Source organism: Pelodiscus sinensis, chromosome 2 (assembly GCF_052426305.1).
Source record: "Pelodiscus sinensis isolate ZL-2025 chromosome 2, ASM5242630v1, whole genome shotgun sequence".
Taxonomy (NCBI): Eukaryota; Metazoa; Chordata; order Testudines; family Trionychidae; genus Pelodiscus; species Pelodiscus sinensis.
In genome coordinates, this window is record NC_143053.1 from 264,891,640 (window position 1) to 264,908,875 (window position 17,236).

Here is a 17,236-nt window from a genome sequence, read left to right on the forward strand (position 1 = left end):
TTGTAATAATAAACCTTTAGTTGTTAGATGCTAAAGGACTGGCCCAGCGTGATTTGTGGGTAAGGTCCAAAGGGTAAATTGACCAGGGATATTCACCAAAGGATCAATGCCCACAAAACAGATATCAGACAGGATCACAAAGAAAAACCAGTTTCTTGCCATTTCAACCAGAAAAGACATTGTCTCAACAACTTGATTACCTGCATCCTGCTTCAAAGACCTTTTAAGACTGCATTTCAAAGAGAATCCTCTGAACTGTCATTCATGCTTAAATTCGACACTTTACACTCAAATTTGAATAAAGGCACTAATTATCTTACCCATTACAAAGATAGCTTCCCCAATTACCACCACTAATATCATTAGCTCACAGACCTTTACCTCCCCCCCCTTTCCCCTCCTCCATCCTGCTTCTGTTCTGCAATGTGATTTGTCCTTTTCATATTTGTTCATTTTTTTTAATTGTATTCTTTGGTATATATGGTTGTGACAATTTTCTTCCACTATTTGATCTGAGGAAGTGGGTCTGGCCCACAAAAGCTCATCACCTATTAAACCATCTTGTTAGTCTTTAAAGTGCTACACAGTCCTATTTTTTGTTTCCGATACAGTTGAGCGTTTTCTCATCATGGAATAGAATTCTGTGTTCTGAAAGAAGTCGCCTTCTGCCTGATCATGTGAATGAACTAATGAGCATATCAACTGAAGGAATGGAAGTGCCAGACACACGAGAAACCACCGAAGATGAACACATTGCATTCGAGACGTTCATTAACAGAGTTGTGCAAAATTATAACAAGAAGCCAGGAAGGATGTAGACGTAGTGCTTCAGAGAAGGCTTGAGTAGCCAACTTTAATTTGTGTGATTTTAAAACATGAGTTAAATCTAATAAAATGGTCATGAAACATTTTTCAGTTTTTACTGTGGTGCCATACAGCCCACCTTCACCCTCACGGTCTCACCCCTCATTGGCCCCGACACCCCCCCTAATTTCAATTCATGAAGAAAACACTGAGAACTGATCTTTGTGGGACCCTACTCATTATGCCCTTCCAGCTTGACTAAACCACTGAAAACTACTTGCTGGGAATATTTTTTCAACCAGCTCTGAACCTACCTCATAGTAGTTCCATCTAACTTGTATTTCCTTAGTTTGTTCAGGACTCATGTGAGATTATATCAAAAGCCTTACTAAAATCAAGTTATTCCACAACTACTACTTCTCTCCATTGACAAGGCTTGTTACCCTGTCACAGAAAGCACTGATGCTGGTTTTACATGATTTGTGCTTCGTGTGTTACATGAGTGTTACTTATCACCCCTTCATCTTCTAGGTGTCTGCAAATGATTTGCTTCGTTAGTTGCTCCATTACCTTTCCAGATGCCAAAGTTAAGCTGACTGGGCTATTGTCAGCCGACGGTCAGGGCAGTGAGTCCCTTATGACCGGCTGAAGTTCTTTTAAATTGTGCTTGGTTCTGTTACAGCAACTGAAGGAGTCAGGTTAAAGCTTAAACAGTTACTATTTTATTGTTACAGGGTAAACTTAGTTGTTAAATGCTACTACTGTGTTACAGATAACACAGACACTACAAAGGACAGAACAGAAATTACACTAAGAAGTCACTTACAGGTACCATGAAACCCTTTGGTTCTCTGAGCTCTTATTAAATGCATGCAAAATAGACACATAGCAGGTATATTCTCACCCCTGCGTTCCAGACTTGGCGTGGCCAGCGTCTTTCTCTCAATCCCTCGGGAAGAAGTAGGGCGAGGTTGGGCGTCCCACAGACCTCGGGAGACAATCAATACCTGCCAGCAGGTATAGATGATTGGAGCTCAAATAGGGTGGGCTGCTGAACCTCTTTTTATACCCCTTGGGTCATGTAGGCTTCTTCCTGGTTTCAAGTGGCCAATTAGGAAAAATGGCTTTGAATGCCAAGTTTCCCACGAAGGGTGCAAAGCATAATTTACACCTGGGAAAATGCAGACAATGGGCACCTCTGGTATGTGATGGGCGAAGATTCCTCTCCTGGGACAGTGCAGGCGTGTCAATTACTGGTACTAGCCATCAGGGCGACGGGAGGCCCCGGGTCATCAGCTAGCCCATTTACTGTCTGGTTTCTGTTTATGGTACAGTCAGGGACAGGCAGCAAACCTGTGTTCCCAGGGCATCAAAGGCTGACTGCCTTTCTCTTGCTCTCTGGGGGGGGGGGGGGGGGGAAACAAGATGGGGCTCGTGGAAAAACAAGATGGGGTATTGTGTCTGGCTACATTCCACCCCCTTGACACGCCTCACTATGTCTCAGAACGCAAGATGGCGGTGATGCCAGCACCTTTTGCCCTTCTTGGAGGAAGCTAAAATTGCCCTATCGGCAGGGTCTGATCAGATAATTTTGGATCAAGGGATTGATTAGGATCGCTTCCCAACGCCATATATCGGACCTGTACAGAGGAGGTAGCAGTGTACACCAAACGCTTAACAATACATAGAAGCATGCAGTTAACCAATTAAGTTTCAGTAGAATCCTTAATTTTCCTTTGCAGATTTAACAAAGGGGTCCATAGACAAAATGTTTACATTAGATTGTTTCTTTGCATAGATCGTTTGCACAGTGCTTAAGGAAGAGGCTGCAAAGAAACAAGGTGTCATTTTTAAAACAAGATTTCCCTTCACATATTCACTTAATTCCTTCCACACTCCCATGGAGTCCACCTTTTATCTTTACATTCCCTCAAATCACTTGCTTTGTCCTTTCAAAGAAAATGTCTCATTCCTAGTAACTTTCCAATGTCTGCTTTACTTTCCTTATTCCTTCAACCATTCCCATATAGGGCTCCAAACTTTTTGCCTTCCCCTTTTCACATGCTAAATGACTTTTCCCAATGAGACAGGTTTGTCTACTATTAATTTGGTAAGGAGGGTGAGCTTGTTTACTAAGCCTTATACCTCCTGGTCCTTTTCTTAAACATATTCCTGAGGGAAGAGAAAAAAAAAATAAATCTGAGAGGTGCTTTAACTCTCAGCACCCATCTTTAAGGGAATCTAGCTCTGTCTGGGTACTGAGGGACATGCATTTCTACCTCTCCACTTCTGCAGCAGAGGCTTTTACATTTTTCCAGTTTCATATTTGTATTCTTATATTCAGACAATTTTGAAGAACACCTCATTACAGGGTTTCCATAGAAGACAAAAGCTGCAGCTGTTTCCCTCTCCATTGGAGCCAAGGATTTACATATTTACAGGTAGTTAGCCACTTTGTCTTTTAGGTCTGAAATTGTATGGACAAGCAGTTAACACTTGATCAGATCAAGGGCTATGCCCGAACCTTTGCAAGATTTTGTTCAAAAGGGGTAACATCTTTTACAAATGCCAATTTTTCAGTCTTCTCTCTGCCTTCTTAAAAGACTGCTTACATTTAAACTTTTCTAGTATACCCAACCTGCTATTGGGACTAAAATAGCAATACCAATACCTCATTTTTCTTTCTTTCTGGAGGGCTACAATTTGAACTTTCTGGTCTCAGGTAGTTTGCTAATCAAACTTAGCTATTACCTGCAAAGCTTCTTTGTGCTGCCAGCTAGGGCATTTGCACCACAAAGGAAATCACAACCTGTTGTGGCTCCTGGAGCTTTCACAGCATTTTAGTTTGTTTGCAGTTTTTACTCATTCTATAGTTTACAGGAAAATGTGCAATCTTTGTTTACAACACTACTTAGCCACATTAAACTTTGCATAGAGTGTAACTCTTTCTTTATGCTTACAGTTTTCCTGTACTTTCATTAAACAACTTGGACTAAAAGTAAACCAAACCAATTTGTTTTAAACCTACAAACAAACAAGATTACTGGACCTTGAAAACTTCATATTATTTACACTATATATATATATATATATATATATCTACACACAGATACACATACATTCTCTCTGAACCTTTCTTACACTATTTCTACATAGCTGTACAACAGTTACATTCCCTTTTTATTCAATGGGGTAGTTCAGTTCCAATAGAACCCCCTCCCTTTAGAGTTCTTTTAGCAGACTCTCTAATCAAATGTACAGATTTGAGTCAAATTTGCCTGGGTTATTTACAGACATTCCTTTGGAAAAAGGGCCCATTTTTCCTTCAGAATGGCTGCAAAGAAACCACAATTTTCTATCTACACCATTTTAGCATTTGCACAACTGCTCAATTCTCTCCATTCTCTGCAGAGTTTAAATTCTCTGTGTCTCTTTTCTTAAAACACTTTCTTATCTCTAAAATAAAAACTGGCCTTGTTTCAGATATTACTCTTGTAAGTATGCTTAAGGATTTAGATTTCCAGTACTTACTGCCTTTTTCTCAGTTCTACCACAAGGCTTTCAATCTTATCTGTTACCTGCCTGCTTGTCTGGGCCTGATCCTGTTTTCCTTGCTAAATGGAAAGTGGCTCCTTTCCACAGACTCAGGCTTTGTCCCATTCTTTAGCTTGCAGGCAGTTCTATACTTACAGAACTGCACCCACAAATCCTCAGGATTTCCCCAATCCTTTCCTAACATTTCTCTATCCCATTTTGGGTTGCCCCAACCTTCCTGGGCAAACCCTTTCTCTATACCACTAAAATCCATTCTATCATGACAGGCTTCATGTTGCTGTATGTGAACCAGTAGCACAATCCTGCCGACTACGCCAATTCTGTCAGCCGACGGTCAGGGCAGTGAGTCCCTTATGACCGGCTGAAGTTCTTTTAAATTGTGCTTGGTTCTGTTACAGCAACTGAAGGAGTCAGGTTAAAGCTTAAACAGTTACTATTTTATTGTTACAGGGTAAACTTAGTTGTTAAATGCTACTACTGTGTTACAGATAACACAGACACTACAAAGGACAGAACAGAAATTACACTAAGAAGTCACTTACAGGTACCATGAAACCCTTTGGTTCTCTGAGCTCTTATTAAATGCATGCAAAATAGACACATAGCAGGTATATTCTCACCCCTGCGTTCCAGACTTGGCGTGGCCAGCGTCTTTCTCTCAATCCCTCGGGAAGAAGTAGGGCGAGGTTGGGCGTCCCACAGACCTCGGGAGACAATCAATACCTGCCAGCAGGTATAGATGATTGGAGCTCAAATAGGGTGGGCTGCTGAACCTCTTTTTATACCCCTTGGGTCATGTAGGCTTCTTCCTGGTTTCAAGTGGCCAATTAGGAAAAATGGCTTTGAATGCCAAGTTTCCCACGAAGGGTGCAAAGCATAATTTACACCTGGGAAAATGCAGACAATGGGCACCTCTGGTATGTGATGGGCGAAGATTCCTCTCCTGGGACAGTGCAGGCGTGTCAATTACTGGTACTAGCCATCAGGGCGACGGGAGGCCCCGGGTCATCAGCTAGCCCATTTACTGTCTGGTTTCTGTTTATGGTACAGTCAGGGACAGGCAGCAAACCTGTGTTCCCAGGGCATCAAAGGCTGACTGCCTTTCTCTTGCTCTCTGGGGGGGGGGGGGGGGGGAAACAAGATGGGGCTCGTGGAAAAACAAGATGGGGTATTGTGTCTGGCTACAGCTATAATGCCTCATTTCTCCTTTCATAGCTAGGCACTGTAATTGCCCCTTTTCCAGGCCTCTTGCATTTCTCCCTCCCGTCTTCCATGGTTTCTGAAGAGAATTGCTAATGGCTGTGATAGCCATGGAGAGGCCGGGAAGATAATGGCCACGGACATTTGGCACCTAACAATTAGCAACCATAGATGGCAGCAGCATGTGACTGGCTGGAGAACAAAGGGCTAAGGAGGCAGCCAGGGTGACCAGCTGCCACCTCCGTCCATGTTTCTGGCAGACAGACAGTGGAAGATGCTCTTAAACTGGAATTAAAGAGGGGCCAGAGGAATCTATGACTGACCCAGATAGCAGAAAGCTACAGCATAGTCTCTTTATGTTAATTAAGGATTCCCCACTGTTCCAGATATCTGGTGAGCCCCCTCTGCTTTTACACCAATGAGGGTATGTCTACAGTGGCAGCTTCTTGTGCAAGAACAGCCATTCTTGGGCAAAAAGTTGCCAGCTGTCTACACTGGCTGCTTGAATTTCCGCAAGAACACTGACAATCTCATGTAAGAAATCAGTGCTTCTCGCAGAAATACTATCCTGAACGGGAGCAGCAAAGAGTCCTTTTGCGCAAAAGGGCCAGTGTAGACAGCTCAGATTTGTTTTGCGCAAAAAAGCCCCGATCATGAAAATGGCAATCAGGGCTTTTTTGCGCAAAAGCGTGTCTAGATTGGCATGGACGCTTTTCCGCAAAAAGTGCTTTTGCGGAAAAGTGTCCGTGCCAATCTAGACGCTCTTCTCTGCAAATGCTTTTAACGGAAAACTTTTCCATTAAAAGCATTTGCGGAAAATCATGCCAGTCTAGACTTAGCCGAAGAGTTATTCCTCTCCCCACGAGGAATAAGCCCTCTTTTGCAAGAGCTCTTCCACAAGAGGCCAGTGTAGACAGGCAACATGAATTTCTTGCGCAAGAAGCCCCTATGGTTAAAATGGCCAACAGAGCTTTCTTGCGCAAGAGAGTGTCCACACTGCCATGGATGCTCTTGTGCAAAAGCACATGCCAGCATAGACGTGCGCTTGGGGAAGACTTTTTGCACAAGAACTCTTCTGCAAAATAGTTCTTGCGCAAGAAGCTGCCAGCGTAGACATAACGGCTGTGTCTACACTGGCAAGTTTTTCCCGGAAAATCATCTGATTTTCTGGAAAAACTTGCCAGCTGTCTACACTGGCCGCTTGAATTTCCGGAAAAGCACTGACGATCTAATGTAAAATCATCAGTGCTTTTCCAGAAAAATTATGCTGCTCCCGTTTGGGCAAAAGTCTTTTTCCGAAAGACTTTTGCCCGAAAGGGCCAGTGTAGATAGCATAGTTCTGTTTTCCACAAAAAAGCCCCGATCGCGAAAATAGCCAGCGGGGCTTTTTTGCGGAAAGGCGCATCTAGATTGGCCACGGACGCTTTTCCGGAAAAAAGTGCTTTTCTGGAAAAGCGTCCTGCCAATCTAGACACGCTTTTCCAAAAATGCTTTTAACAGAAAAGTTTTCCGTTAAAAGCATTTCTGGAAAATCATGCCAGTGTAGACGTAGCCAACCTGACTGAGTCACCAGGGAGTGAGAAGGTGGGGGTGCATTGCTCCCTGTAGGGGTATAGGTCTCCATGAGCTCTCCAGCTCAGGTGGGTGAGCTGAAGGGAGCTTCGGGCACGAAGGCAGGGTGCAGAAGCAGGTTTAGGCCCAGGAGGTGGTAAAGCTAAGAGCTTTGCCCTGTGAAAGAGCATGGCCCTGGGACTCTTCCAGAGCACTGGGCCTCTGGACATTTGAAAACCTGCATTCCTGGATGACTAACTTTGCATTTGATTACCCTATATTAAAGCGGACTTTGTTTGAATGGGTCCAACTTGCCAAGCAGTCTAGGGTTCTGTGCATGACTTTCCTTTCCTTGTTGTTTTAACAGTGATCAGCTGAGTCTTGCTCCCTTCAGAATCCCCTCGAAACACTCACACTCAGCTCTCTCCCTCCCCCCCGATAAGTTTGAGATCTGTCCGTTTCCCAGCTCACAATCCACTTACTGCCACTTTGCCTTGTCGGGGCTAGTGCAGCCTGACGATAGACACATCACTTCCAGGTGGCATCAGCTAGGGCTACTTGTCATCAGTTGATCACCACTAGAGTGGCGCTCTGCTCGCAGGTGTTGGTATGCGTGCCCATCTGAGCAGTGAGCCAGCACTGCAGACTGAGAGTGCCCTCACCTCCCCCCCAATCAAACAGGGGCAAAGGCCCTCAGCCGGGCTTATTTCCAAATGAAGCACAGACTCCAGCTCCCTGGGGCAGTGTCCACGTCTCTGCTAGTACAGGAGTGTCCCTGACAGTCGGCCACTTCAATCAGGGGTAGGATTTTCCGCTGCCCCCGTGGCAGGATGAGGGCAACCCCCAAACCATGTTTTTACACTCAAGCAAGTTGTATCAGGGCACCATCCTCTGGCCAAACTAGGTGCTACCCATTACATTGTACATGGCAGGTTGATCAAAACATCCTGGACAACAGGCTGTCATCCCAGACCTTATCCTGAACCCAGGTTGGTACATCCCTGTTACCTACAAGGAGTGGGTTTGTACCAAGCTATTTCCTAAGGGGGTGTTCTGGCACCACCTTTCCAGAGCGTGTGTGCATGCGTGGCCTGCATCTAGTACTGCGGACGCTTGAGTTTCTGCAAGGTCAGTCCCTGTTGGACAGGTGGCAGGGCGAACATCAACCTGTCTGTACATCATACTTCAGCCATGGGTTTTCCTTCCATTTACTGCCAAGGCAGGCACAGAAACCCAAGGGCCCTTCTAAATCTTCCCCCACAGCAGCAAAGAGTCTATGAATGTCAGGGAGAGATACCATGGCAGGCCAGGGCCCTTGGGAAGCTTGGTAAGGATGTTCAGATGAGGTTAATTGACTCAGCGACTAGCCTTTCACCCTCACTCTGTGGTTGCTGCTGCACATTTATCCCCATTGACAAGTGGGTTTGTGGCCATCTGACAGCGGGCCAGTCACCATGCTCCTGTTTCAGACACTTTGTCCCTCACAGAGAGGGAACAGGCCCTATTGGCTCTCAGCCAACCCCCTCCACCCCGCCTCCCAACAGGGAATGGGGATGTTCAGCAGAGCACCACCCACAGACACCCAAATGCCCCCCCCCCCCATCAGCCCACTAGCCACAGCTCCCAGCCCAGCCTCCGCCCCTCCCCCTCCCGCATACCCAGACTCAGCCCAACACCTCCCCCCAGAACTGTCCCAGCCATTCACTCTGATGTCTCCCTGGCTCGGGAGCAGTCTGGCTGCCCAGCAATGCCCACCTGTACCCCAAGAAAAGGGGGTCACACGCTGGCACACAGGAGGGCAGCCCCACTCAGACAGGGCCCAGCAAGCTGCTTCTCCATCCTGATGAAGGGCCAAACCCAAGTGGCACTGAACCAAGCACACTGGGTGCAACGCCTCACTCCAGCTCGGCCCTGTTGCCCCATCCCGATGGAGCCGTCGTGCAAGGCCCAAGCAGCGTTGCAGCCTCCCCCATTCACATTTGGCTCTGTCACCCCTCCAGCCTCATGGAGGGGCAGAGGTTAACTGGAATGGTGCTAGAACCCCATGCCCAGGGGGATGGGCCAGAGCACCGCTCCCTGCCGCATTGAAGGTGCGGGAGTTGCTCTCCGGACAGCTCCACCCTGGATCATCAGCCTGGGGTGGTTTACCCAGGCCCCTGCTTGCAGTGCGCTTGTAGGCAGTCAATGCAGCTGTCCGGAAGGAGCCGTGAGTAACCCAGCAACACTGCTCCACTCTGTGTCAGTCGAGTCCACCCCACTGCTCCCATGCCGCTGCCCCACACCAGTCCAGTACCCCCCAGCAACACTGACTCCCACTGCTCCATCTCCACTCCAAGAAATGCAGCCCCCGCCCAGCTCGCTGCAGCCCACAGGCACCCCCATGCCCCTCTCACTGGGGTGAGCTTGAGGTCCTGAAGCACATCATCCATGTAGTGATACTCCGAGAGCTCCATCTCCACCATCTCGTTCTTGAGCTCCAGCACCCGGCCCATCACCCCCTCAAGCACGCGCCGGAGCACCAAGCGCTTCTGCGGATGCACCATCTGGTCATAGCAGGTCTCCAGGCAGCGCAGGATCTGCACGTAGCGCAGGAACAGGGTGGCCACCATCTGGAAGAACAGCCGCTGGCTCTTCTCCGGCTGCAGGGGCTGGGACGGCAGCTCCTGGCCCAGCAGCTCGTTTAGGGCAGCCTGGGACTCGAGCCACAACCTGGTGTAGGCACTGGAGAGAGAACGCAGCAAGTCCTGGGATGGGGGCTGCAGGTGTGGCCACCCACCACCGACAACACTGGGCCAAAGTGCCCCCATCTCCCGCTAAGCAACGACCCCCCAGCAGCAGGTGTGGCCACCCACCACGCTGGGCCTAAGTGCCCCCATCTCCTGCTAAGCAACGACCCCCCAGCAGCAGGTGTGGCCACCCACCACCCAGGGCCAAAGTGCCCCCATCTCCTGCTAAGCAATGACCCCCCAGCAGCAGGTGTGGCCACCCACCACCCAGGGCCTAAGTGCCCCCATCTCCTGCTAAGCAATGACCCCCCAGCAGCAGGTGTGGCCACCCACCACCCACCACCCAGGGCCTAAGTGCCCCCGTCTCCCGCTAAGCAACGACCCCCCAGCAGCAGGTGTGGCCACCCACCACCCAGGGCCTAAGTGCCCCCGTCTCCCGCTAAGCAATGACCCCCCAGCAGCAGGTGTGGCCACCCACCACGCTGGGCCTAAGTGCCCCCATCTCCTGCTAAGCAACGACCCCCCAGCAGCAGGTGTGGCCACCCACCACCCAGGGCCAAAGTGCCCCCATCTCCTGCTAAGCAATGACCCCCCAGCAGCAGGTGTGGCCACCCACCACGCTGGGCCTAAGTGCCCCCATCTCCCGCTAAGCAATGACCCCCCAGCAGCAGGTGTGGCCACCCACCACCCAGGGCCTAAGTGCCCCCATCTCCTGCTAAGCAATGACCCCCCAGCAGCAGGTGTGGCCACCCACCACCCACCACCCAGGGCCTAAGTGCCCCCGTCTCCCGCTAAGCAACGACCCCCCAGCAGCAGGTGTGGCCACCCACCACCCAGGGCCTAAGTGCCCCCGTCTCCCGCTAAGCAACGACCCCCCAGCAGCAGGTGTGGCCACCCACCACGCTGGGCCTAAGTGCCCCCATCTCCCGCTAAGCAACGACCCCCCAGCAGCAGGTGTGGCCACCCACCACCGACAACACTGGGCCAAAGTGCCCCCATCTCCTGCTAAGCAACGACCCCCCAGCAGCAGGTGTGGCCACCCACCACCCACCACGCTGGGCCTAAGTGCCCCCGTCTCCCGCTAAGCAACGACCCCCCAGCAGCAGGTGTGGCCACCCACCACCCAGGGCCTAAGTGCCCCCATCTCGTGCTAAGCAACGACCCCCCAGCAGCAGGTGTGGCCACCCACCACCCAGGGCCTAAGTGCCCCCATCTCCCGCTAAGCAACGACCCCCCAGCAGCAGGTGTGGCCACCCACCACCGACAACACTGGGCCAAAGTGCCCCCATCTCCCGCTAAGCAACGACCCCCCAGCAGCAGGTGTGGCCACCCACCACCCAGGGCCTAAGTGCCCCCATCTCCCGCTAAGCAACGACCCCCCAGCAGCAGGTGTGGCCACCCACCACCCAGGGCCTAAGTGCCCCCATCTCCTGCTAAGCAACGACCCCCCAGCAGCAGGTGTGGCCACCCACCACCCACCACGCTGGGCCTAAGTGCCCCTGTCTCCCGCTAAGCAACGACCCCCCAGCAGCAGGTGTGGCCACCCACCACCCAGGGCCTAAGTGCCCCCATCTCCCGCTAAGCAACGACCCCCCAGCAGCAGGTGTGGCCACCCACCACCCAGGGCCTAAGTGCCCCCATCTCCCGCTAAGCAACGACCCCCCAGCAGCAGGTGTGGCCACCCACCACCGACAACACTGGGCCAAAGTGCCCCCATCTCCCGCTAAGCAACGACCCCCCAGCAGCAGGTGTGGCCACCCACCACGCTGGGCCTAAGTGCCCCCATCTCCCGCTAAGCAATGACCCCCCAGCAGCAGGTGTGGCCACCCACCACCCAGGGCCTAAGTGCCCCTGTCTCCCGCTAAGCAACGACCCCCCAGCAGCAGGTGTGGCCACCCACCACCCAGGGCCTAAGTGCCCCCATCTCCTGCTAAGCAACGACCCCCCAGCAGCAGGTGTGGCCACCCACCACCGACAACACTGGGCCAAAGTGCCCCCGTCTCCTGCTAAGCAACGACCCTCCAGCAGCAGGTGTGGCCACCCACCACCGACAACACTGGGCCAAAGTGCCCCCATCTCCTGCTAAGCAACGACCCTCCAGCAGCAGGTGTGGCCACCCACCACCGACAACACTGGGCCAAAGTGCCCCCATCTCCTGCTAAGCAACGACCCTCCAGCAGCAGGTGTGGCCACCCACCACCCAGGGCCTAAGTGCCCCCGTCTCCCGCTAAGCAACAACCCTCCAGCAGCAGGTGTGGCCACCCACCACCCAGGGCCTAAGTGCCCCTGTCTCCCGCTAAGCAACGACCCTCCAGCAGCAGGTGTGGCCACCCACCACCCAGGGCCTAAGTGCCCCCGTCTCCCGCTAAGCAACAACCCTCCAGCAGCAGGTGTGGCCACCCACCACCCAGGGCCTAAGTGCCCCCGTCTCCCGCTAAGCAACGACCCTCCAGCAGCAGGTGTGGCCACCCACCACCCAGGGCCTAAGTGCCCCCGTCTCCCGCTAAGCAACAACCCTCCAGCAGCAGGTGTGGCCACCCACCACCCAGGGCCTAAGTGCCCCCATCTCCTGCTAAGCAACGACCCCCCAGCAGCAGGTGTGGCCACCCACCACCGACAACACTGGGCCAAAGTGCCCCCGTCTCCTGCTAAGCAACGACCCTCCAGCAGCAGGTGTGGCCACCCACCACCGACAACACTGGGCCAAAGTGCCCCCATCTCCTGCTAAGCAACGACCCTCCAGCAGCAGGTGTGGCCACCCACCACCGACAACACTGGGCCAAAGTGCCCCCATCTCCTGCTAAGCAACGACCCTCCAGCAGCAGGTGTGGCCACCCACCACGCTGGGCCTAAGTGCCCCCGTCTCCCGCTAAGCAACGACCCTCCAGCAGCAGGTGTGGCCACCCACCACCCAGGGCCTAAGTGCCCCTGTCTCCCGCTAAGCAACGACCCCCCAGCAGCAGGTGTGGCCACCCACCACCCAGGGCCTAAGTGCCCCCGTCTCCCGCTAAGCAACGACCCTCCAGCAGCAGGTGTGGCCACCCACCACCCAGGGCCTAAGTGCCCCCATCTCCCGCTAAGCAACGACCCTCCAGCAGCAGGTGTGGCCACCCACCACGCTGGGCCTAAGTGCCCCTGTCTCCCGCTAAGCAACGACCCCCCAGCAGCAGGTGTGGCCACCCACCACCCAGGGCCTAAGTGCCCCCATCTCCTGCTAAGCAACGACCCTCCAGCAGCAGGTGTGGCCACCCACCACCCAGGGCCTAAGTGCCCCTGTCTCCCGCTAAGCAATGACCCCCCAGCAGCAGGTGTGGCCACCCACCACCCACCACCCAGGGCCAAAGTGCCCCCATCTCCCGCTAAGCAATGACCCCCCAGCAGCAGGTGTGGCCACCCACCACCCAGGGCCTAAGTGCCCCTGTCTCCCGCTAAGCAACGACCCCCCAGCAGCAGGTGTGGCCACCCACCACCCACCACCCAGGGCCTAAGTGCCCCTGTCTCCCGCTAAGCAACGACCCCCCAGCAGCAGGTGTGGCCACCCACCACGCTGGGCCTAAGTGCCCCCATCTCCCGCTAAGCAACGACCCCCCAGCAGCAGGTGTGGCCACCCACCACCGACAACACTGGGCCAAAGTGCCCCCATCTCCCGCTAAGCAATGACCCCCCAGCAGCAGGTGTGGCCACCCACCACCCAGGGCCTAAGTGCCCCCATCTCCCGCTAAGCAATGACCCCCCAGCAGCAGGTGTGGCCACCCACCACCCAGGGCCTAAGTGCCCCTGTCTCCCGCTAAGCAACGACCCCCCAGCAGCAGACACCCTCCCTGGAGCCCACGAGCAGGTTGCACAAGAACGACATGGAAACGCAGCAGGTTTAATTGGCCCCCTCCATGGACAGGCATCATCCTGCCTCATGCTCCACCCCCTCCCTCCAGTCAGGCAACCAAGCGGATGCATTGACTGCCCCTTTGTGACCTTCACTGGCCCCCTACCTCATCCCCCAGTACCCACACGCTGTCCCCAGGCTCACATGCACCACAATACCCCTGCGCCTCTCAACCCACCCCCACTGCCTGCACCACACTACCCCTGCCCCACAGTCACCCCCCATGCTGCTCCTCAGACTCCCCACTGCCCGCCCCCTGCCCCACAATGCCCTCGTACCTGCTCAGATCCCCCAGTGCCCACACCCACCCACTGCACTGACCCCACCCCACAATACCCCTGTGCCCCTCGGACTGCTCATTGCTCCCTGCCCCTCCCACCAAGGGCAGCCTAGGCAGTCGCATGCCTCACCGGCTGGACATGGCCCCACACACGCCCCGTTCACGCTCAGGTGGAGGATTGTCCTGTCACCCTGGTGACCAAACCCCGCCCCCCATTGAGCAGGTGGCTCCCATGGAGACCATGGAACGTGGACCAGTTGCAGGCAGAACCGGCCTTGCCCCCCAGTGGTGTGGGGCCCTGCAGCTGGCAGGGAGGGCCAGGCACAGCAGTGATCAGTGGCAGAATCGCTTACTGCCCCCGGCCCCCCGAGAGTCACTGCGCCATGTTCAAGGATGCAGGTTTTATTCCTGTGGATTAGGACAGATTCAGCCTCTCCTCAGCCCCTCCCCCCCCCCCCCCACCCCTGTGCGGGTCACTTGCTGCTGGTGTACTTGGTGACAGCTTTGGTGCCCTCCGACACGGCGTGCTTGGCCAGTTCCCCCGGCAGCAGCAGGCGCACGGCCGTCTGCACCTCACGGCTGGTGATGGTGGAGCGCTTGTTGTACTGCGCCAGGCGCGAGGCCTCCGTGGCGATGCGCTCAAAGACGTCGTTCACAAAGGAGTTCATGATGCTCATGGCTTTCGAGGAGATGCCAGTGTCAGGGTGAACCTGGCAGGCAAGAGAAGTGTGGGAGGAGGGGTAATGGTCACGCTCCTGCCCCCCCCCCCCCATCCCGCCCTGGGGCCAGCCTCCGTCCCTTGCCCTGTGCCGGGGGGCTGCAGGAAGGGGCGGGACAGCATGCCACCGCAGGCAGAAGGGACGTTTCTGGGCCCACGAGGGAGCAGAAATTAGGGCCTCTGAACCTAAGCCCACGTTCCAGCTGGATTGGCCATAGGCAGCCTCGGCCTGTCATCCAGTCGGCATTGCAGCCATATCCAGAGGCTCATTTAGGGCCTGCAGGCAGCATCTGGCCCGGAGCGCACCCCTCCTGGGAACAGAGGCTGCAGGCAGGTGGCCCCTAGTGTTTCCATAGCTACTCTGCACACATGTGCAGCCCCTGAGCAGGGTGGAAAGCCAGCGCAGGCATCAGCACCCTCTAGATACGGGGGAGCTGCTCCCTACTTCCCCCAGGCTGCGGCCAGAGAGCAGAGCTGTCAAGCAGGACTCAGCCATGGGAACCCAGCAGGTCAATAGAGGCCAACTCCCTCCCCCAGCACCTACGTAGAACAGAGGTGCAAGCCAGCCCATGCGCCCGGCCCCCTGCTCCAGCAAGAGCCGGCCAGCCGGGGCACACCTATGCAGGAGGCGCAGCACGCTCCCAGCTGGGCTCCTGGGATGGCTTTCGGCTAAGGAGCAGGCAGGTTAAAGGGGTCAGCAGGGGGTGCGCTCCCCCACTGGACTAGGACTGCCCCAGCCCCAAGCCCATCCCCAGGGCACCATTTACAGAGGAAAGGGGGCTGAAGCCCCCCCACCCGAGATTCCCATGGAGAGGCTGCCTGCTGTTCCCCTGCCCTCAGGGAGCGGGCGCACACAGCCAGGCTGCCCCAGGGATAGGCCCGGCTCCTGCATTAGGAAGGCAGGATAAGGGACCTACTGAAGGTAGGGAGGTGGCACGGGGTCTCCAGTGAACTCAGGAATAGGGCATCAGGCTCTGGAGCACAGGGTGGGGGGGCTCAGTCCTACCCCCCTTCTGCCCATCCAGACAGCAGCCAGGCCCCAACACCAGCTGCCCCGGGATGGAGCTGGATCCCCAGTAGGAAGGCAGGATAAGGGACCCCCTGTGAAAGGGGGCAGGAGTGACCGACCAACACTGAGCTTCCCTATTGCTGCCCAGACGGGTGACGGGGAACAGCAGGCAGCATCCTGGAGCTAAGGGGGTGAGCCCCTACCTTCCTTAACTAGACCCTTGTCCCCACACGCCTCAGCACTGGGCCCCCCACCCCAGCACTGGTGCTTCCTGCTCTGGCAGTACAGGCACCTCACAGGCTGGGCCGGGGGCAGCCCTGGTCTCAGAGACACTAACCTAGGGACCCTGCAGTCACGTGTGGCCCACGGATTTCAGAGCCACTGGCTGGCTGGAGGAGCTCGTGGGCTGCCCCAGGACCGGGTGCTGCTGGCAAGAGCGGATGGAGCCCAGAAGGGAGTGGAGTTTGCATGGACACCAGAGGCATAGGCCGAAGCGGGATAGCGGGGCATGGGGGAAGGAGGCTAATGCTGAGCCTCAGAAGAAGCTTCCTGGCCTGGCCCCATTGCACACAGGAGGCGCAGAGGGAAAGCCATGGGGATGGAGCCCAGAAGGGAGTGGAGTTTGCATGGACACCAGAGGCATAGGCCGAAGCGGGATAGCGGGGCATGGGGGAAGGAGGCTAATGCTGAGCCTCAGAAGAAGCTTCCTGGCCTGGCCCCATTGCACACAGGAGGCGCAGAGGGAAAGCCATGGGAAGGAGCTGCCAGCAACAGCCCGGTCCTAGGTCCCAGGCCAGGACTAGGGCCAGCCCAAGGTCTTGCAGAGCCCATGCCCCTCGCCAGCACCTCCCCACAGTTAGCAACACCCAGAGACCCCAGAAGGCTGGAGTCACACACTGTGCCCAGAAGCAGACACACGTCAAGTCCCATCCCCCAACCATAATCTCCCTCTGGAAACAACAGCAAAAGGTCTAGAATGGAGTCAGTGCTCAGAGTCACAGGGCAGGGGGGGGGCACTTTGCTCACCTGCTTCAGCACTTTGTAGATATAGACTGAATAGGTCTCCTTCCGCTTCACCTTCCGCTTGGACTTCTTGTCCCCAGAGGCTGGGGTTGGGGCTCTGCCTCGCCTCTTCCCAGCTTCTGCACTCATTCCTGAGAGCGTGACAGCAACCCCCTGCCCCACTGCTAGAGATGGCTTTATAATGAGGGCCGCACCTACCACAGGTGAGACCACTAAGGAGGGGAGGAGCTCCCAGGAGTGGATCCAGCCAACAATTCTTCCTCAGGGAGAGCCCCACCTGCCCAGACAGCAACGTAGAGGAACCCAGTTTGGTTAAAGGACATTTTATTGTCTTAGCAATCAGTCAACACCTCCCAAAGACAGAGCCCTGAGTCCCCCCTGCCCAGCAAAGGGCCAGGATATGTCTGCACTGGGTACTGGAGAGTTGTCTCCTAGGGCTACCCCTGCACAGTGGGAACACTGCAAATCTAACAGGGGGACCAAGCAA

At 54.6% G+C, this 17,236-nt stretch overlaps 2 protein-coding genes across 2 annotated transcripts in view; both read right to left on the reverse strand.

Moving 5' to 3' along the window:
• Positions 1-14,321, reverse strand: part of DRC11L (dynein regulatory complex subunit 11 like) — a 106,391-nt gene extending 92,070 nt beyond the window's left edge. The window contains exons 1-2 of the mRNA XM_075917566.2: positions 14,130-14,321; positions 9,504-9,831 (exon numbers count right to left, since the gene is read on the reverse strand). Coding sequence (XP_075773681.1) covers positions 9,504-9,831; positions 14,130-14,140 — 339 coding nt within the window. The 5' untranslated portion in view covers positions 14,141-14,321. The remainder of the gene's footprint in view (positions 1-9,503; positions 9,832-14,129) is intronic.
• A 124-nt stretch (positions 14,322-14,445) lies between these two features.
• H2BK1 (H2B.K variant histone 1) lies at positions 14,446-17,024 on the reverse strand. Its single transcript, XM_075917569.2, has 2 exons — positions 16,753-17,024; positions 14,446-14,709 (listed from the first exon to the last, which is right to left on the reverse strand). The coding sequence occupies exons 1-2, from the start codon at positions 16,876-16,878 to the stop codon at positions 14,473-14,475; spliced, it is 363 nt and encodes a 120-aa protein (XP_075773684.1). The 5' UTR covers positions 16,879-17,024; the 3' UTR covers positions 14,446-14,472.
• Between the last annotated feature and the right edge of the window lie 212 nt (positions 17,025-17,236).